Raw genomic sequence first — 22,096 nt, forward strand, 5'->3', positions numbered from 1 at the left:
TTGGTCTGTGGTAAAGTTTAGAAATGCAAAGTGACTTATTATCCCGAGTCATATTCTGTTACCTGTTACAGCTGCAGAGTCAATAATAACATGACTCAGCAGAGCTGATTTTGAGGTTGAGATTTGCATCCTGTTTAAATTTAGGTCTGCATATAAGTTATTTTAGACTGAAGAGTCCAAACAGAAGGCTGCGAACCTGGGAGAAATACTGCACTAACATGAATTTATTTATAAAACCTTAATCGGTAAAATCCCTGCTTACCTCCGCTCTTTACTCATGATACATAACAGTGATTGCAAGTTACGCTCCGCTAACCACATTAACTTACTCATCCCCAAACGCCCTCACAGCCTTTGGCTGTTTCACATTTCAGTCTGCAGCTTCTCATGACTGGAACCAGTCACCACAGAATGTAAAACTTGGCTCATTCGTTCCAGTTTCCTGCGTTACAAACAAAACAAACGAACAAAAAAAAGCAAAAAAATCTATATAGTCTGTGATCACTGCTGCTGTTATTAGCCGTTCTTAATGTTTCTAGCTGTTGTTTTATTGCACTAATTTTATGTGACTGTGTAACTGTGTATATTTTAGTGAATTGACTTACTGTATTTTGTAAGACCCACTTTAATTTTTATTGTAGCTTCTGGTCCAGGTCATCAATGTAAATGAGAATTGGCGCTCACTTTACTTATCTAGTTAAATAAAGATTCATTTTTTGTTTTTGTTAGCCTCCTGTAATCTGCTGAAGTTCAGTTAAATAATTTTAAACCTTAGTTTAACCAGGTAATAAAATTCTTGAGAATTTATTTAGCCTTTTTACAGTAGTAAAAGATACAGGTGTATGATACTTCTTCAAAAATACACGTCTACAATTTCACATCAAAGAGGATAAAGTGTCGCCTTCAAAAGCACGAACGTAACGCCAGTAATAATGTTCTCTGACAGCGATCCATAATTTTAGTACTCGTTTTTACAAAGTTTTCTTTCTCCACTAAAATTAATAATCCCTTTTCTGTGTCAGAGCAAAAAACCAACAACAGGAAAAACAAAACCAAGAGACACTTTAAGACATTTAAGCTGTTTCGTATCTTGAACACTGCCCCCATGTGGCAGTAAAAAGCAAAAACAGGCAGTCATGCTTTAGCGGGAGCTGTTTAGAGGGTCTATGCAGAGGTTTGTCTGACAGACAGTTTCTCACATACTTATCTGTCCACATAGCTCTCAGCACCTGCACACTGAAGGATTCTGGGTAATTTTTTTCAATGCAAATGGACAGACATGCAGTCATCCAAAAAGCAAACAAAGCAGAGCCCACAGAACTAACACAATACATTTATCAAACGCTGATTTCTGAAAGTTAACTCAAACTGGAAAGCCTCAACATTGCCCAACAACAACCAATGTCACAGATACAAAATGACTAGATGTACATATGACATGAAAAGACAGCAAAACCATCACGACAAAGATTTCAAGCTAAAGAGGTCATCAGATTATTTACTTGTTAAGCTGGTACATTAGTCATCAGTGGCAGCAGTGTTCAATCCTCACAATAACGTCCAGATACACAACACAGAAGGTGTTGTGTGCAGTCACTGAGGTATTTGACTAATAACCCGGACCAGGCCTGTCCAGCTGGTTTGAATCGCAAAGTGAAAGTCAGCACGTGGAGAGACAAGGTCACACACGCACAATGCCTGCAGAGAAACAGTGTGTGAGCATGAAGTACACAAAGAGAAAAAGGTGTGTTTTTTAGAGGGCTGTAGGCACAGACGAGTGAGTGTGAGATTTAAAACATGGGCTGTAGAGGCAGAGAGAAGAATAAAACATCATTTTTGACCATATAAGGTAGTGGCTGTATCCTACGGGACATATAATTTAAGTAACCTGTTCATGGTGCAACATTTTAATATAGATTCATGTTTTTATTATATTTTCTGAGAAGTATTAAGCATTAAATCGTACAGTAAATGAATGAAGAACAAGCCACTACACATTTCGATGTGTATATCAGTACTTAATGGGATATGAGTGAAGTGAAACCCATGACATATGGTAGGGATGATGTCTCCATGTCTTTGGCCAGTACAGACCTTTAAAATCACATTTCAGCATTGGCCAAAAACACTGACATGCACATGGCCTGGTTCTGGTTAATTTCAGGACAGAGTTACAGATGATGACATTAACCAAACTGCATCAGTCAGGATCTGAAATCCGTTGTGGTGCGGAGTCTGTGGGATGTAAAAATAAGAACAACTGACATTATTTCAGTAACTGGGTCAGAGTATCTCTAAAACATCAAGGTGACTGAGTGATGGGGGATCAGATCTGACCCATGGCAGCTCCCACCCATAAAGGGCCGTATATTGAAGAGCTGCTGCCAACATGTTGGTGCCAAATATCTCAGAGAGCTTATAGAGGTCTTGTAGAGTCTAAGCCTTTGCGTGTTGGGGCTGTTCTGGCAGAGAGCAAAGGATCAACAGCATATTAGACTGAGATAGTCATCATGTTTGGCTCATGAGTGCTTGTTTTAAACAAAAAGCTTTAGATTTAGCACTTGTGATCAGGAAAAACAAGACCTTTGAGAATATCTGCATGTTTTATTGGAGACTTGACAGGTTTTTTTGTATTATGTATTCTGTTCAAAACTGTATTCAGTTTTGATGATACACAGATAGTATTCTATTATTGATTGAACCCTTTTTGTTTTAAATAAATAATGAAGATAATTCTGAGATCTACACATGACCTGACCATCTTCTGAATGGCAAATTCTAGCAACTCTAGCAATGTTACCATTTAGGTGAATAATTGGGTATTTTTGGGGTAACAACCTTAGTGATTTGATGTTTAAATTTAAGTTTTATTGTTTTATTTTTGGGGACAAATGCAAATAAATACAGGACAATTCACAAATAAGTTAATCCCCATTCGATAACAGTGAAATACTAATTATATTTCCATCCATTACATATCACTAATCTTTCAGAGCCAATTAAACATGCATGAATCTTTTTAGTCAAAGGACAGTATATATGTAGTGAGAACTGAAAAATTACTGGATGTGCAAACAGCATCAATATTTGCCCATCTGCTTCAGATCTGCATGGATGCTTTAAACGTTAATGAGAAGCGAGACCATTGATGCCTGCCTTTAGATGCAAGAGATAATTAGATTGTGTGTTAAAGATGGCTTCAAAACAGGTCTGACAGATTTTATAAATGACTGGACAGCTTCCCAAGCCAATGAACATTTGGATTTCTTCAGCTGATTCATAGGGATGTAATAAAAGGACTACTTTAGAGGATATATATGGTGGTGTTTGTTGAACTGGCACACTGTTTAATAGACTCCTAGGGTGCACCCACACCAGCCCTCTGAATTGAATCCTAGTTTGTTTTTTTTTAACTGATCCTGTCCAGCATCATAGCAGCAGAATGATGGTCTGGCTGCTGTGTTGTGCTGAACAAATTTGCTTTGCCAAGAGCAGCTTTATGGGTATCTGGCTCCTCTTGATGATCTGATTATTTATTTATTTTTTTAATTAGTTTTTAAAATTCTATATAATTATTTTGAATCATGGGATTTTTATAATCTTGCTGAACCTGACCAGAGGGGACAGAAAAAAAGAGAATAGTGAACAGAAGTAAAAAGGAAAGTAGAAAAAAGGAAGAGGAGACAAAGATACAACAGATAAAAGGAAACAACTCTTCAGTCCAAAATAGCACCAGACAACTAACTGCTACACCTGTACAGAAACACAGCAGAGAATCAGTCCTGGTTCGCTTCAAGGGAACCAAATGCAGAAAGCGGACTACAACTCGTGGTGGAAACAGAAGTTGTTCTACATTAACCAAGAGATAAGCAAGCAGCAGTAGTTCTTGATACAGCGCTGCCCCATGCGAGGTGGGCAGTACGTTCATATTATTGGACTAAGGGCGCATTCATAACAGGATATTTTGGGGACTCGGTTTGATTGGCCGTGGATGTGGTCCAGGTTTTGTCTAAAGCGGACCAAACAGTGAAAGTGTGAATGCGTCTGAAGTGCAGCATGAAAGCACACCCAGATCAGCTGAATATTGCAACCCACAATCATACAGGGAATGCACTCTAAGAGGCATGCATATAAATTTAGGTCCGAAGTTGTTTCTTTGTTTGTAAGGATGTTGGGTTAAAATATCCAATGATACCACATTCTCTGCTCATATCACCACTGACTGGGAATTCTGGTGGAGTACCGTTCCAGTGGGGCTAAATGCTCTAGTCTAGTCCATGAGTGTTTTGTTCGGTCGCCCCCTTCTCATCAGTATGTCCTGGTTCCCCAATGCTTGATGCAGACCTTGTTAAGCCGGCTACACAGCGACATCTCATGCACATATTTATTTCTGAGGTAGCTGCAGGTTGCCCATTAGCTTTTTTTTTTGTCATTCTCTCTGTATGGATGGTAAAAAATCCTGAGGACTGACAGGCTGTTCAGAGCTGGGCTCAGACAGAGCAGCAAATCTGACATCTGCTGTCACCTTCACTTCATCCTCTATCACACACACAGCTTGTATTACCACATTTCATTTGACTACAGCTATTCGTCAATAACCTCTGAACACTCTCCTTTTTTAACCTTTACATGACAGCAACATAAATATATCAAATATTTAAGTATTTTTGTTGCTTTTGGTGCAACTAAAAAAAGCACCAAAAGTTCCACTTTGGGATATTTTGTCTCAAAGCTTCTCCTCTCTTTTTCCCGTCCTCTTTCGGCTCAGGTGAATGCTATGTTTGCGCCTCCAATGAGCCTTACCGGAAGGTTGACTACACTAAGATCTCCGTCCAAAGCTGGAAGCCCGGCGCCGGCTCCGGGGCCACCGCGTCCAGCCGGACTTCAACGGCTTCAACGGCTTCAACTGGAGTATCAACCAGCACCCCAGCTTCCTCCAAAGATCGGCCAGAGGCCCGCGAGGGCAGAGAAAGCAAAGACTTCATCAAACCCAAGCTGGTGACGGTGATCCGCAGCGGCGTGAAGCCTCGTAAGGCCGTGAGGATCCTACTGAACAAGAAGACCGCTCACTCCTTCGAACAAGTGCTCGCCGACATCACAGAGGCCATCAAACTGGACTCTGGAGCAGTGAAGCGGCTCTACACGCTGGATGGGAAACAGGTGGGAGGATATTTGTTTTGTTCTTTCCCACATGGACACAAAGATTAAAAGAACTCAGCAGTAACATTTTAGATAAAATACAAGATAAAGAATCAATAAGTGTTTAAACAAAATCTCAAATATTTTAAGGAACTTAGGAGGAGAATTTTCTGATATTAGGGAAAAGCGTAATCCCATTAGGCTGTTCAGGCTGACATTGGCTGCACTTTTATTGATTTTTTCAGTAAGATAAAAGGTTAAATTTCCCTAAGTCAATCATGAAAAATCAAAGTACCTGCCTGAGTTAAATGTTCCTTTTAGTCAACACTGCTCTAAAGCTATTACAGCAAACCTGTGTTAATGGAGTCCAATAAGTGAAGCAGAGCAAAGAGACAGCAGTTTACTCTGCTTTACCAGCAGCCTCATGATGCAGAAACAAAAAGGAACAGTCTCAGCCCATCAACACTCACACTGAGTCAGTTCCATTTTATTTGGACCTAAGGCCATTAGTGTTGTGAAGAGAAAATTTACCCACTGGTGGCTCAATATTGTATGTCTATGATGGACCCGGTGGTGTAGTTCCCCTCACCATTCGAGTCAAATTTATTTTTAATGGAACATTGAGGGCCTCCAGCTCTGAACTCACAGGGGATGCCAGTTATTACACCCTGCCCGGGCTCAGGAAATGGCCAACTTTGACTAAAGGAAGAGAAGCCTGGATGGCAGTAACGGTTGACGTCCATTAACAATGACAGACCTCTGAGCGATGTGTTTAAAGTCCAACAAGAAAGTTCTACAGTTTATATCCTTCGGTGCTTCATACTGTTTGTTTTTATTTGGGGATCTACACTCAGCAGCCACTTTATCAGCCACCTGTTTAATTGCTTGTTAACACAAATATCTAATCAGCCAATCACATGACAGCAACTCAATACATTTAGTCATGTAGACGTGTTGAAGTCGACTTGCTGAAGTTCAAATTGAGCATCAGAAGAAAAAAAAACTCAAACAGGAAGTAAATTAAAACATGGAAGTGGATAACATTTCCTCCACCTCATCTAATTCCACTATAAGATTTGATAAAACTTTATTTCTCATGCCATAGGGAAATTCACATTCCAGCAGCATCAGGTTTCTAAGGTATAATGTACACATCTAGGGTATATAGTACACATTATTTAAAGGCTATTAACAACAAAGTAGGCCTACACACTGAGTGCCTCTTGGGGGAGAAATGTTTGGATCCATTTACACAGTGAAAGAGTACCTTGGGTGATACAAAATCAATGAATATGCCTAAAAATTGCATTTAAAATTCGACACCAGGTATATTGGAGACAAATAACATTATGAATAGAGGAGAAAACATTATATTTACCCCAAGCATTGGATGAATATCATCACTCTTTGCATAATGGCTGCAGCAGTCTGCAGCTGATGTGGTATGCAGACGATAAGAGGTGTTGTCCTTAATGTCTTTTGCCCCCTGTGTCCATACTGTAGTTTGCACTAGTACCAACCTTGTGCATATCTCAGAGTTGGCGTAAATATTTACCAAACAGCATTATTTCACATCCTGGGGGAGATGATGGCCTGGCTGTACCAGTCATTATCACTCCTGTGGTTCTTAGAAACCTGTGTTTCTTGTTATGTTAAAACAAATACATCACTATCTCAGTGGAGATGACTGCAAAGTCTGAGCCCCATGAAAATACAAATACACCAGGTATACCTGCAGCTACTCATTAAGTCAGTCCTTTTAATGTCCTTCGTCTTTGCTGCAAAGATTTCTATTATTATTGGGCTTTTTATAGATGCAGAGAGCCTGTACTGAAGGAATTGGCTCAGACAATTCCCCATGGAAGAAATTAATTAATTAATTGAATTCAGTTTTATCTTTTCTCTTGAAAAATAATGATTACATCATCTTATTGTTTTGTAAAGTCCTCCTTGCAGGTGAATGATTCTAAGCAAATTATATTTATTTGAACCCTGAGCCTGTATTTAGCTCTCTGGTTGAAAATGACATCGTAAAATGAGTATATCTCTACAACCATGGGGTCTATTTAAATACTTTTGGAGTCATAGAAAAGGGAACACTTGTTAGATTTGTTAAGATATCAGTATATGTGTTACTGATGAAGAATAAATGAAGATAGCACATAGCACAAATGGAAAAAAATCTGGCTTGCCTAAAAAAAAATAACCCTTCAAGGATAAATATCCCTTTGGGATGATGCAGCTGTAGCTCAACACGTCAGATCAAAGTACGAAATGTAAACATTATCTCTGCAAGGACCAACTCCACAAACAAACAAAACAAGCAAAACATAAATGATAGAGATTTTAGTGCAGACAGTTCTGGCCAGGTCTCCAAGATGAAGATTTTTGGCACCATCTGTTCTCAAAGACCCCAAACTGAGGGACCTCAGGTTTTAAAAGGTTAATCTGTTTTGTACATATTTTATCCTTTCAGTACGAAAGATGCAAGCAGTAAAAGGAACTTGTCATTCCAGCTTTTCCTCTCAACTATTAATCAAAACAGTACGAGCCAAGTATTATAAATTTTATAAGTCAAATTACAGCAATTTACTAAATTACTTCTGGATAGTGTTGAATAGTAGGACCCATCACTTAAAAAGAGTGTTTTTCTGTATAATTTTGAGTTTTAAGTGTGTGTCTGTGAGTTTAGTTTTAGTCTTGAGCTGCAGAGTTTGCTACATTGACACTGTGGAAGCGCAGTCGTCAGCTGAAGCCATTAAACAGACTTTGAATATGAGCTGATCCTCTCTGCAGCTCTTTTGTGAGCTTGTATTGTGTTAGGGATTTAAACATATCACGCACACACACTGGCCAGACTATTTTTACCACATACACACTTTGAAGTTGCAGATAAGTGTGTTTGCTGTGACAGAGGTAGCGGATAGCTGAAGAAAAGCAGAGACAGCAGAGCTTGTTGGTGTGACTGAAGGAAGCTGGTTGTAATAAATCAGCTCAGATTTATACTCAAGCTTTTTATGTATTAACATGCATGCATGCACATAAATCTACGGAGCGCACCCCTGCTAGCACACACAAAGAATCGGGTACAGTATTGTCTCATTTTGCTTAGATGTTGCTGCAGCATCAGCTTTAATCAGACCAGTATTAAAAGGATTATTTGCCATAACAACATTATCATTAAGTCCTGGCACAGCTCTGCAAGTTGCCATAATTGCCTGCAAGTTCACATTATTATATCTAAATGGGAAAACTACAAAAAGCTAATACTTAGTAATTATCTCAGAGAGAAACCTTCTCACACCATCAATCAGAATGTCAATACTGAGCCTTAAAGGACCTGCTCTGTAATGAAGATGGTCTGTCTTCTTTCAGGCAGGTCTTCCTCTTTTTCTTTTAAAATGAAAAATAGAAAAAACTGAGAAAACACTTTTCTTTTTTTAGGAGACATTTGCAGAGGATTTTGTCACGTTCTTCTGAGGGACACTACCAGCACATTTAGCTTGATCCTTCCAGTTATACCTTTTTTTTTAAAAAAAAGTGACTAATCAGGCTTTCAAACAATGTATAATACAACACCAACTAGTATTAAACTGAAGAAATAATAACCAAACATGAATTAAATGTTTTTTTTTGTGATGTTTTTTTTTCTGCTCCATGTACAGTGTGTACACGTCCAAAACTGTAAACTCATTTGATCACCATGATCAATACATAGAAAATATAATATTCTGTTACTTTGCTTTAAGTAAATTATTTATCTTTGGGTCAGTGTATGTTTTGGATAACATACACTTTGTATTGTCTTATCTCCTTTTCTACTGTTGCTAGCAGTTCTTTAATGTCTGGTTCTGAACAAAATAAATTAGTTTAATCTCCAAATGTAAGAAATTATAACTTATTAAATACTGTACCAGTATCATTTAAATAATGTATAAATAATCTAGATCCCAATGCCAAACTTTTCTAAAATGTGACATTATTATTAAATTTGACATACTGAAACCTATGTTTAAATATTTAAATAACTTAGTTTCACACTTCTTGTAGAAAAATCTCTTCCTACAAAATGACTTCAAGTATTTTGATTATTATTTCAATTAAATTATTTAGAAAAAATACCTAAAAAAAAAAAAACATTTTTGAGTCTCATATGATATTAAATTTAAGATTAAATGAAAAACGCATTAAAAATTCCCCAAGATTCCCTGAGCAGAAATAACTGTGTTGTATTGTCTATTTTTTAAAAAAGTAATAAATTGTCCAACATTGTTTCGGAGGGTGATGGCTGTTGGCAGGAGTGACTTCCTGTATCTTTTCGTCTCTGGCTGAACCCACTGTGTTGTGTGGAGGATTATTTCCAGAAGCTTGTGCAGCATTGTTCTCTGCACAATCCGCTCCAGGAGCTCCAGATCAGTCTGCAGTGCTGCACCAGCCTTCTTGATCTTGATGAAAACTCACTGCTAGCAGTTTGAAGTCCGTTGTGCAGATCTTTTCCTTTACTATGACAAGTCCAAGCAGAAAAGCGCTGCAGGGCCTCCTCTTTTAGCCTTCCACTGACTGTGTTGTCTCTAACTAAGTTAAATATAGACCAGTCGATCAATGAGAGTTAGACTTCATCACAGAAATGTTAGGTTTTTCCAGCCCTGTTGAAAAACCCTGAAAGCATCAAGGCTGAAGTGTTGATGTGTTTGTTTTCTCCTTCCGTTTGTGCTTCCACTTAAAGCAGCTGCACAAACCCACAGACTTTGACGCTGAACTGCGGTTGCTGTAGTAACCGTCCATTGCCCTAACAACAACTCTCGCTGTGCACACGTGTGGAATGTTCAGTGCAGTTCTGGAATTGTTAGGGGTCGAGGTTTCCATAGCGACAGTACAACATTAAAGTCAATGCTTTACCACGGTATTCCTCCCTGATTGAGGCTGTCAGTTCTCCAGTAGAAAGCAGGACACTGTATTATGTGAACTTTATTAACGCAAGCCCAGATGGAATATTTTTTGGGGATATTCATAATCAGGTTTATGTCCCATGAGGGAATCAACTGTTTGGCATTAGAGAAGATTTGGCAAATTTTTCATGGGCACAACCCACATACTCAACTCTGCCGCTCATCCCACAAATGCATTTTCCTTACGAATGTGGCTCCATTCAAAATAAACTGACATTGTTACAAAACATAGTTTATTATTACCACGGTTCATGTTAGCTAACAACAAAAAGGTACTAGTCATTTAAAGAGCGGAAATAACTCTTCATGTTAGCATATTTAGCATAACAAGCTAACTGAACAACTGCTGTTAAAACAGGATTAGGATGATAATACTTTCCCTTGATGCATTTGAAAATATAAATATTATTTTTTTGACTCACATTAATTAAAATTAAAAAAGGAAATTTCACAAGTTAATATATAACAAACTAATGATGGTGCAAAAAGGTAATTAGCTCGCTAGGTAAATGTCAAATTGTCATTATGTGTACAGTATATGTATACACAAATTGTATATGTGCTAAAATGGTCAGTGCTTCACATTTTCAGAAAATCTGCCCATGTATGCGTTAATAGTGTTATATATGGTTGTACAAATTAAACTGTTGTAAACAGCTGAATAATAAATTTGAAAGACAGCTAAAAGAGTGTTTAGCTAGCCACAGAGTACATTGGTTTGGAAAGATTTAAAGGTTACAGATTTAGTTGCGTCACTACCTGATGTGACCTTATCTGTACTTGTAAACCTCTCTTCATACAATCCATTCTCCCACACCTCTGTTGATCCCTCTTTCCTTTGCCCCTTTATTTCTCTTTGCCGTCTGTCTGCTTAAATCTGGGACGTGTTCGTGGACAATTTGTATTTAATCCTCAAGACAGTTCTTAGACAGCACATTGTGTTTGCTTCTGTGTTGAAGCCTGTTGAAGAGCTGCCAGCAGGGAGCTGATTGAAATATTTCCCATCTGTTGCCTGACAGCTCACACACACATACACACACTTGTAGGTCATCACATTATTTCCTGAAGTTTTAATCAATCGAATTGTGTTTTGTGTTTTTGTTTGTAGTTGACCTGTTTGCAGGACTTCTTCGGGGATGATGACGTGTTCTTGGCGTGCGGTCCGGAGAAGTTCCGATATGCTCAAGATGACTTTGTGCTCACACACAGTGGGAAAACACAGGCTTTTGTGAACGGTAATAGACACAAACACATTTTTAAAATAATCTTAACTTTTTTCCTCCTGCTTGCATATTAGTGAATCAACCCTGGAACAAAAGTATATTTTTCAGCACTAAATCAGCTGGTAAATGAGACGTGTTTGTAGCACATCTGACTCTTTTGTGATGTACCACTAACATTATTTGTATATGTGGAGGCAACAAAACACACACATAGATGGCATTTTATAAATATCATCTGCAAAGTCTAGACTACAATGTACACACTTTGTACAAAAAGAAGTAAAATAAATCCAAAGCTAATAAAACATCTTTTCAAATAACAGAAAAATGTTGTGGAGGAAGCAAATATTCAGAGGGTTTGTCATGCACAAATCCTCTCTGCTCCTGCGTTGCAATATAAGATAGCTACAGAAAATGTGAAGCAAAAGTACAGCAATGAAAAATTGGTTCCTTAAAGAAGCTGTACTAAACGGTGGCAGATTTTCTAAGTGAGTCGCCTAATGAAGGCTCATTCAGCATCCATCTTGCATCCTGTCTCTTCTCTGAGCTCTCTCCTGTCAGTAAAAGTCAGACTGATGTTGACTCTTGTCTTATCTGTGGCTCTACTATTTTCTCTCTTTCTTTTCCTCTTGTCCGCTGATAATGTCCTCTTGGGTTTCTTTGATTAATCAGCCATGGAGCACATTTAAAATATTCCGACTGTTTCTATCCAGCTGCTGTAACTTAGCTGTAACATGACACAGCGTCCCGGAAGAAAAAGTTGTCAAACTCCGGGACGTCAGTGTGCCATGAAAATGAGTTAGAAACATGTTGTATGTTGTATTATACACATAGAGTTGAAAAGTTACATTGTTCAACTTTAAAGCAACAATACAAAAGTTTTCTACCTCAAAACTCTGTGCTTCTGACTCATTTTAATGGCACAGTGACATACATTAAGTAAATGGTAAATAGACTGTACTAATATAGCGCTTTTCCATTCAGCTTGACCACTCAAAACGCTTTACAGTACATATCACATTCACCCATTGACACACACACTCATACCCCAAAAGGCACATCAGGGGGCAACGTGGGGTTAATTGTCTTGCCCAAGGACACTGACATGAAGTCAGGGAAAGCTACCAACCTTACGATTGGAAGATGACTGCTCTTCCTCCTGAGCCACAGCTGCCCACATTCCTGGTTCCCCGTTGTTGCCCTGCAGTATCCCGAGGCTGAGAAACCAGGCTTCACAACTTTATGTTCCAGCCCAGAACACCATGTAAAAACTGTGTTTTGCTTTAGGGCACCACGTCAAACACCCAAAAGCTGGATATCAATCCATTTGCGATTTTGAACGTGCACATTGGCTGATTCAGCAAAGAAACCCGAGAGGACATTATCAGTGGAAGTGAGGGAAAGAAGAGACAGGTGACAAATTTGCCTTTGATAGGGGGCACCAAAGTTAAAAAATCTGAATCAAAATTCATTAGAGCAGTCCATACTTTAGTCCATAACTTCATACTTTAAGAAAAAGAAATTCACATGGACATGCACATTAAATGAGCTTCGGCTGTTGTATTTGTTACAGAAAAATAAAGCTTTAGGGAATATATGTTAAATATGTATTTGCAAAATTATTAAAGATATTGAAATAAACTGGAAACACATTAAATGTTGACCTTTGTCTCTCAAATGGTAAGCTGACTATAAGCTGTTGGGGAACAACTTCCTTATCTTTTCATTGTGTAATGCACCTATAAAAGTTATTGCAGCCAATTCAGCATGTCGAGTCTTGTGATCATTCAGGTTGATTGTTCCGCTTATAAAACAATCCATTCAATGTGCTGGTGCACATTTAAACAGGCTTCTTATCTGAGCTGTGTTGGACACTAAAAACTGAACTAATAATGAAATGACTTTATATAAACGCTGCTTCTTCAACCCTTTTATTATGTAGTTTTTATTTTTATGTTTATCGACCCATATACAGATGACTTCTGCCTTTTTCCTTGCAAAGTTCAGCCTCATGTGAAGGTGTAAATCATATTACCATAGCTGGGAATCATATTTGTGGTGTGTTCAAGTGCATTTTGGGGTTTTTCTGATTCTTAAGAGCCTTTATCTGAATAAAAGGTATATTTAGTTTTCTGGAATGAAATGGTTATACCTGTCCAGGGTGTACCCTCACCTGCTAATTGCTGGGATAGACTCCAGCTTCCCTGTGGCCCTGAATTGGAATGAGTGATATACAAAATGGATGGATGGATGAAATAAAACTACATCCACACTTGCAGATAGTAAAGATGGTTCTACAAACAGAGTTTCTGCTACTAGTCAAACTAAAAGCGACTAATGGATGATTCAGTACCATTAATTTAATCTTTGTCAATCATTTCTATTGTTTTGACTTTAAACACTTAAATCACCAGTTTTTTCTAATAAATATTAAATATAAACAAATTTAACAACCTCTCTCTCTTCATCTCTCTTCAGAGTGCAAGACCAAGACATCTCGTTCGGCCGCCCCTCCAAAAACTCATAAGACCCCCAGCGGCTCAAGTTTCTCCCCTAGGACTCCTCCCAAAGGCCTCTCCAGGACAAAGTCACCTGGCCCAGGTGTGCAGGATTAACAGAACCTAAAACTACTAACAGCTGGTTGTTAGGGGACGTGATTAGCTGGGTTAACATGTCTGACTTTCCCATGCTCAGGATCCTGGTCTCTCTTTGTGGTTCAACCTGAAATCCCAAGTTATGGTGAAACATCCCCCACCAACAGATCCAGTCTACAGAAACCTAATTTAAGTTATTTATTTAGGTAGAAAATTAAGTCAGGTCAAATATGACTGCAGCTATGCACAGCTACCTGATTAAACCAGACTTTGTTTTTGACTTGAACCACATTTGTCTACAAAACATTTCTAAGTAACGGCACACGGATCAGTGACAGGTCAATGTCTGCATTCAAATGGTGACTAACTGTATGAATTGTAGACAGCTGCATGTTGACTTTTATGGGTCTAGTGAGTTGGTCTGTTGGGTAGCAAATTATCCTTCATTTATCATAATTATACAGACACACACAAAAAAAAAAAACACTCAAGTTTGGATTTTAGAAAAATTTCCTGACAAAAATTTAGAGCACCCTGAATCTAAAGATGTGTGTTAGCTTAAGCTGAACTAATGTTATAATTTATGGTATAATATGGTATAATTTATCATATAATGAGTTTAATTTGCATTGAGACTTTTAAAATAAAAGCTTTAAGAATGTCTTTTTTTTTTTTTTTTTTACCAAACTCACATTTACAGGTAAGATAACTAAATAAAGTTTAACCAGTCGTGTTGCTACGTTCTCTTGCAAACAGCTAACGAAGCCTCTGGATCGCAGTCAGCCGGGAGGTCGAACAGGTCCAGCCCGTCCCCCACCAGCCCGGGTACACGACGCAGCCTCAAGGTCAGACCGATGAAGTTCACCTGTGTTTTGTTTTTTATTATTATTGTATTTATACATCCATAAACAATACAAAAAACAAACAACAAATATACAAAATAAACCAGAAAGGAGAAAAAAAACTTTTACCTCCATATATACACATAAACATAAATTTGTGTACAAACTCTTACAAACAGAAACCATTATCGAACAGGTGCATAGACTAACATGTATGACAAAGATAAATAAAAGATTTAAACAAAGGACGAATGTTTTAAGAAAATGTGCCTCCTCCATCTCTCCAAAATTGCTTCAAATTTACCTTTTTGTAACAGAAAGTGATTTTTTCTTTCTAAAAATATAAATAATGTCATACCAGTTTTCAACAGATGGAATGGTTTGTGTAAGGCCTTTTGTTTTAGTCTTTTTTTGCCTTAATAAAAATGGATCATGGTTTGACCCCCGAAAGCTGTTTGTTCTGTCTGGATTTAACTAAACTTAATGGAGAGGTGACAGAGGTGATCATCATGTTAATATAAAGTGTTGTATTCCTGTAATAGAAACGATATTTTGGCAGAAGAAGAATCAAAATAATTCCTCATCCGTTTCTTTAAAGCAGCCTTCTATTTTAATCCTGCCTCCTTCTGCTAACAATGAACTCCTGTTTTTTCCTCCAGATGTCTCCTCGCCGGGCCTCCTCCACAGATGTAAACGGTGAGGCAGAGCAGCCGGATGAAGCTGAAGCCGAAGGTGTGTGTGCTCTAATGCTTTGACTGGTCGGCTGTGTGTTTGTGTGTTAATGACCCTGAAAAGTTACAGCTACTCTTTCTACAGCTTGAGTTTTTAAGCTGAATATCAAAGTGAATTTTAGAAAGATTCTTCAGAAAGTAGCGAGGAGAGCTGAAGTCTCGGAGGCTCTGAACGGGTTTGACGGCTTCAGATGAACCTCCGACTCAGCAGCTTTTTAAACTTCTTTCAATGTCCCACTTTCAGCTCTTCTGCACAAACTTTTAGGTTATGTGTTGAGAAAGTTGCTGACTTCATGTCTCCTCTTCCTCGCAGTGAACGGAAATCGATCAGTTTCTTCCTCCATCATCAATGACAAGTACAAAGTTGGAAAAGTGATTGGGGATGGAAACTTTGCAGTGGTGAAGGAGTGTGTGGAGAGGTAAACGTCACCACCACACACAGATAATCCTCCACCTCACTGGTGTCAGTCAGGGGGTGCTTTCAGGCTTTGTGGACAAAGTGGTCAAGGAAAGCAAGATGGCTGCTGCTGTGTTAAGAAGCAAGATGTTGTCTGAGTATTTTCATAGTTTAGATAAAAGTTCACACAATAGATATCTTAAAAAAGTTGGACAGTGCCATAGATCTGTATATGTGATATGAAAGATCTTATATAGAAATTAGAGAACCCATCAGTTCAGGTCCCAGACATCTCCAGCTATCTGGGGATTCAGATGAGCTTCTACATGGAAAAGCCTGGAAAATCTGAGGAGTCTGGAACTTGTGTGTGTTTGGATGGGTGATAGCAGCTGGGATTAAGACCCTTCATGACTAATCTGACATTCTGGTGGTGTTAACGTGTCCTTGCTACGTGTGCTTGTGTTAAACTGCCCACTGCACGTCCACTCTGTTGTGGTCTAGTCCACTGATTCTGAAATGGGGGTACATGTACTCCTCAGGATACCTGGAGACATTCCAGGGGTATGTGTGGAAATAAAAAAAGGAGGAAAACTGCTTCTATCTTTTATATTTCTTAGTAGATCTGGCTTCAGTTTGCATTATGAGGTGAGTCAGTTCAGGAGGTCAGGATTACTACAGATGTGGAAATGTACACGTATGTACATTTAATAACGTCCAGATCATCAGGTTTCACTGAAATACTGTATTTTTCAGTTCCAGATACATCTGATTAAATGTTTTATTATTGTAAAGATCCATTGTGATATGTAAGTTGTAATGCATGTGAAAATGAGGAAATATGCTAAATAAAATATCATTTTTTATACATTAAAAAATTAAGTATATATTTCATATTTTTATATATAAACTATACATAAAACATATCAAACAATATAAATAAAAATAAAATGTGATAAAAAAATAAATATAGTTGTGAGAATCTGGTGTAAATATTGTGAAAACTATTTATTTTTCTCCAGAAATTGCAGCTTCGTAATGTTAATTAAATGTAAACATCTTGATAGTTTAGTTGCTCTTCTTTGCATTAAAATAAAAAGGAAAATGTGGAGTTTTCATTACTTACGGTTAGTGTGTTGTTATTTTACTGGCCCACTGAGATCAGATTGTTCTGTATGTGGCCCCTGAACTAACTCCTGGATTACTGGGTGTAAAAATGTTCCTGCACACCAAACCTGGGGCCAAGCCAAAAATGAGCACACCTAAAATTTATGATGTCCCAATACTTTCAATAATAAAGTAAATATTTTCTGCAGTTCCACTCGTCATTAAGTGGCCAATTCAGCTTCAAACCCACAATTTTTACTCTTAAATTCAGTGATAATTAATCAGAGGTCATTCTTCTTTTTCAGAAACACTCAGTCAGGCTGCAGGAATCTTGGTTTCAATGTCAAACATGTAGTTCAGTCTTGTTTAAGACCATCTAAAAACATCAGATTATCTATTTTTAACTGTTGACAGATAGAAAGTTCTCCCTGCTTTCATCTCTTCTCATCTTGACTCCTGTAATTCACCGTTCTCAGCTGATATAAAATGCTGCAGATGTAAAACATCACCCCCCTGCCGGCTTTCCTGTGGTGGCCTCCAGTTAGATTTCATATTGATTTTATAATCACACTGCTCACCTTTAAGCCTCAGGTAGCCCTCCCCCCTCAGACTTATTGACCTTCATTGTCCCTCCCTATCACTGAAGCGCTCAGACAACGTCCTGCTGGCTGTTCTCAGATCAGTTTGTGATTAAAGGAAATCTGGTTTTCTATTCCAGCCACCACGCCACACATACACACTGCTGTGTTACAGCTTTAGTCTTTTAGAAAGTCTTTGGATCACTGTGAGAAAAAAGCACATTTCTTTGTTTTAGATTCTTCTTTTGTGACCATAAACCACAAGATAATTCCTCAAATATGCTATTAAGTTAAGGAGAAAAGCTTTAATAATTTAATAACTTTTGAGTGCTTAATACTACAAATATATTAGCATAGATACTCACGTTGTTCAGGGATGCAATGATTTTATTTCTTTGTTTCTATTGACAGGTCAACAGGTCAAGAGTACGCTCTGAAGATTATCGACAAAGCTCGCTGCTGTGGGAAGGTGAGACGAGAAAGCATCGTTATTAGATTTACTGTGGTTACAGATAAATGTTAGAGGCTGGGAGGTAAACAGGAAGGGAAAATAAAAGATAAACATCTTTATACATGTTATCAGGTAGCGATGCAGCTCGAAGTGTCTTTCAGTTGCAGAGTAGTCGTATTTTAAGGGCTTTAGATCATAAAGGAGCGACACTAAAACAAAGATTTGTACATGTAAACGTACCTGTATATGCCAAATAAATTCTGGGATGTAGCATGAAGATGATTATTATGATAATAAAACTCAAGATAAAATTTCTGTGGATGATAGAGCATGAATTTCTTCAGCAGATGATGGTTTCCTGCTTCTTGAAATCCTGTAATATTTGTACTAATATTAATTATATTTGTAATAATATCTACTAACAACACCAAAACATATGACTATAATCAGGGAGCAAATAACACTAAAGAAGTAAAAAAAAAGAGCAATAATAAGTTGTGGCGGCCACACATCCCCCGCCATACTGTCATCATTAAATAACCATTTTTCTCCTGAGCAACATTTACACAGCTTTTACAATCAGATCTGATGAGGAAGATGATTGGCTGTACTCCAGGACACCGACTCACCGACACGTTATGTTTTATTTTCCCATCATCAGAAATTAAACTGTCCTACAGTTTCACACTTGATGCCCACAGAAGGTTGACTTGCATCATCATGATGAGGATGAGGAGGCAGATGCTGATATCGTGTGTGAATAAACCAGTTTTTCTCTCCTTTGAAGTGAAGTGTTTCCACTTTGTGTTTGTTTCCAGGAGCACCTGATAGAAAACGAGGTGGCGGTCCTGAGGAGGGTTCGGCATCCGAGCATCATCCAGCTGATCGAGGTGGATGAAACTCCCACGCAGCTCTTCCTGGTCATGGAGCTCGTCAAGGTTCCTCTTCTTGTTCTTTAAACCTGGAAAAATAAAATGATTTTTAGAAGTAATTTTTCAAACAAGGCAAAACAAATGATTATTTCTCAGAGTTTACAGATTTTTTCCTTCATGTACTAAAGTAAACGGGATGGTTTTAGACTTTTGGTGTAAGAAGAACTGAACAGGTGTATCTAATGAAGCGACCAGTAAGTGTATTTTTGTGTCTCTGCTTCCTTCAGGGCGGCGACCTGTTTGACGCCATCACCTCCTCCACGAAGTACAGCGAGCGTGACGCCAGCGCCATGGTGTTCAACCTGGCCGGAGCCATCAAATACCTGCACCGCATGAACATCGTTCACAGAGACATCAAACCAGAAAACCTGCTGGTAAACAAACACACACAATGATCAGCTGTTCGCTCCACTTTGGCAATTTTACTGAAGAAAATATTATAAAAACATTAGTTTATTTTATAGTTTAAAGAAATGCTTTGACTTATAGTAACATTTTTTTAAAAATTAGATATAGTTATAATGCCAGCTTTTAATTATCCTAAATAGTAGTAATAAATCATATATCGGAGCAGATCCCTCCATCATCAGTCTTTGTGTCCTCTGTGTGAACTGAGTACATACACATGTTCCAGGTTTGTTCCAGACTTACTGGGCTTTGGTTTTATTAGTTTTTATTACTCCGACCAAAATTTGGAAGGTAAAATTACAACCAACCCTCTAGTGGCATCTCTGGTACAGCCATCAATCCTACAATATATGATATTACAAAAAAAGGGATTCATTGCTTTTCCTTTTCTTCTTGCATGTAGCCGGATACTAGCTTAGAAATCTCCAACCCTACTTTCCCAGTTTACCCAGTTAAAGGATGTTTTGTTTTTTTCTGAGTCTCGAGAAGGTGAAATATATTCCCAAGGGACCAAAAAAGGCTCTTATGGAGAAATGACAACTTTTCCTTTCAAATTTTAAAAGCCTGACTGTAATGCCCCCTTAATAGATTACCCCTCCTGTTTAATTTAATTTAATTTAATTTAATTTAATTTAATTATTACATCTTTGTCATTATTGAAATATCATCTTGGTATACTTGATGACTTATTCCATGTCATCTTGTATGCAGCATGTTGGATGTATCTCAGGGCTGCAATGGGAGGGTGGGATACTCGTAAATGGTTTGGTTTTAGATAAATGTTTAAAAGTTATCTCTTTGTTCCTTGTTAAAGCAAGGGGGAAATAAAAAGGTGGAAACTCTTCATATGTAACATTTTGTATGCTGTGTTTTACATTTCCATCAATTAAAAGAAAGGAGAAAATTCAGTGTTTTTGCTCTGCAGGTGTGTGAGTATCCAGACGGCACTAAATCTCTGAAGCTGGGGGACTTTGGTCTGGCGACGGTGGTAGAGGGACCGCTGTACACCGTCTGCGGCACGCCAACGTACGTCGCCCCGGAGATCATCGCCGAGACCGGGTGAGAAAGAGATAGAGGAGGAAAGAACGCGTTAATGTTCCTGTTTCACTTCGGCTGCAGCAACTTTCTCTGCATTCAGCACCTGGATAGTCATCTCTACTGGAACTAATACAGTTTTCTTCTTACTGAACAAAAGTCCAGTGTAACCAGTGAGTTTCTGCGTTGTGCTGATTATAAAACCACCATGAAAATGCTGCTTGCTCCAGCTCCTCTCCTTCTACAGGGTGCTGGTGTTCGCTACATCATGTAAAATGTTGCTCGCTCTAGTTCCTATGCAGCCAAATAGAAACTGAATTAAGCTAGGAACCCCTAAATATCACTTCACAAACATCAGTATGCCTCCATCTTCACACCATCATATAGAAACATGATGTTTTGATCATGAAAATAAAAACGCACAGAAAATAACAGGAACAATAGAATGGATTTTGATGGAGAAAAAATAAAGAAATCAATGATGGCACATGCCTCTTCTAATCGTACAAAAGCCAAAGTCATGCATAAGGGGGTCTCAAGAAGAAGAAACCAGAAGGGAGGGCCTTATAACTTAAAGTAAGACTCTGTGACTTTAGTAATCCTGCATATGGTCATTTAAACAGATTTTGTTAAATTAAAAGTTAAAGTTATCCAGGTTACATAAGGCTTAAGGTCACTTGATCTTTGCTTTGTTTTTTATAGCATCTTTGCTTTTATCTTTTATTTCTGTTGCCTTTTGATGAACAAATCAGATTATTTCTGGTTAAAAGCTGCTTGTAATTAACGGTTGTGTTCATGTATGTGTGTAGTTATGGCCTAAAGGTGGACATCTGGGCAGCAGGAGTGATCGCCTACATCCTGCTCTGTGGATTTCCTCCTTTCAGGAGGTCAGTGAAAGCAACGTTTTTTCTTAAGGCACTGGTGGAGCAGCACTTATCTTTTAGTTAGTTAGTTAAAGAAAATCTTTTCCTGGTTCTTCCTCAGTGAGAATAACGTCCAGGAGGAGCTGTTTGATCAGATCCTCAGAGGGAAGCTGGAGTTTCCATCTCCAGACTGGGACACCATCAGCCTCCCAGCAAAGGTGCCGCTCACTCATTTTATCCATAGTAAAAGCATGTTGTCAGTGTCATCCAGTTTAACATTTTTGTCATTTTAGAAATGTTTTACTTCAGTCACAGATTTAAGTGCATTAATGTGAGTAAAATCCAAGAAAATGAAAAAATACAGCATCATAACTTAGCTTAGAGTTAGAGGGCTTTCAAGCTTTCCTCCATAGAACTCTGGAAACAAATTTATTGGCTGTGTCGCCCAATAATTTTTGATTTCTGATTCAGTATTTATGCATATAAATGGGTAAGTGAAAAAATGATCTGCTTTTAGTTCATTTCTTGGACTTTTAATGTAAATTGCCAGAATATGAGAAAATGTAGGCTAAAAAAATGAACCAGTTTCTCTGGATGTGAGGAATCACGCCGCTGCTCCCAGTTGTCATTTCCTAATCTCAATAAAAGTTTCTTTTATGCAAAATAAACATCACTTCCGGATGCTTACAGTCACGTGACCTGTTCCTCAGATGCTGATTAGTCAGATGCTGCAGGTGAACGTGGACGCTCGCTTCACTGCTGAGGAGGTCCTGTCACACCCCTGGGTGACGGTGAGGACACACAAACATGTTAACACATCAACATTTACATGATGAGCCATGAAACAATG

The 22,096-nt window shown here is 38.2% G+C and overlaps 3 protein-coding genes across 4 annotated transcripts in view; all 3 read left to right on the forward strand.

Annotated features, from left to right (window-relative positions):
* The window catches only part of LOC121639776, a 565,698-nt gene that overhangs the window by 67,332 nt on the left and 476,270 nt on the right, over positions 1 to 22,096 (forward strand). The window lies entirely within an intron of this gene.
* LOC121639814 overlaps positions 1 to 22,096 on the forward strand; it is an 882,884-nt gene that overhangs the window by 47,092 nt on the left and 813,696 nt on the right. The gene's annotated exons all lie outside the window — the stretch shown is intronic.
* The window catches only part of LOC121639726 (serine/threonine-protein kinase DCLK2-like), a 34,747-nt gene that overhangs the window by 6,747 nt on the left and 5,904 nt on the right, over positions 1 to 22,096 (forward strand). Inside the window, exons 3-15 of the mRNA XM_041985187.1 lie at positions 4,769 to 5,160; positions 11,197 to 11,323; positions 13,790 to 13,912; positions 14,662 to 14,750; positions 15,407 to 15,479; positions 15,792 to 15,897; positions 17,969 to 18,026; positions 18,827 to 18,946; positions 19,168 to 19,314; positions 20,274 to 20,407; positions 21,193 to 21,270; positions 21,368 to 21,464; positions 21,957 to 22,037. Coding sequence (XP_041841121.1) covers positions 4,769 to 5,160; positions 11,197 to 11,323; positions 13,790 to 13,912; positions 14,662 to 14,750; positions 15,407 to 15,479; positions 15,792 to 15,897; positions 17,969 to 18,026; positions 18,827 to 18,946; positions 19,168 to 19,314; positions 20,274 to 20,407; positions 21,193 to 21,270; positions 21,368 to 21,464; positions 21,957 to 22,037 — 1,625 coding nt within the window. The remainder of the gene's footprint in view (positions 1 to 4,768; positions 5,161 to 11,196; positions 11,324 to 13,789; positions 13,913 to 14,661; positions 14,751 to 15,406; positions 15,480 to 15,791; positions 15,898 to 17,968; positions 18,027 to 18,826; positions 18,947 to 19,167; positions 19,315 to 20,273; positions 20,408 to 21,192; positions 21,271 to 21,367; positions 21,465 to 21,956; positions 22,038 to 22,096) is intronic.

This window comes from Melanotaenia boesemani, chromosome 5 (genome assembly GCF_017639745.1).
Source record: "Melanotaenia boesemani isolate fMelBoe1 chromosome 5, fMelBoe1.pri, whole genome shotgun sequence".
Classification (NCBI taxonomy): domain Eukaryota; kingdom Metazoa; phylum Chordata; class Actinopteri; order Atheriniformes; family Melanotaeniidae; genus Melanotaenia; species Melanotaenia boesemani.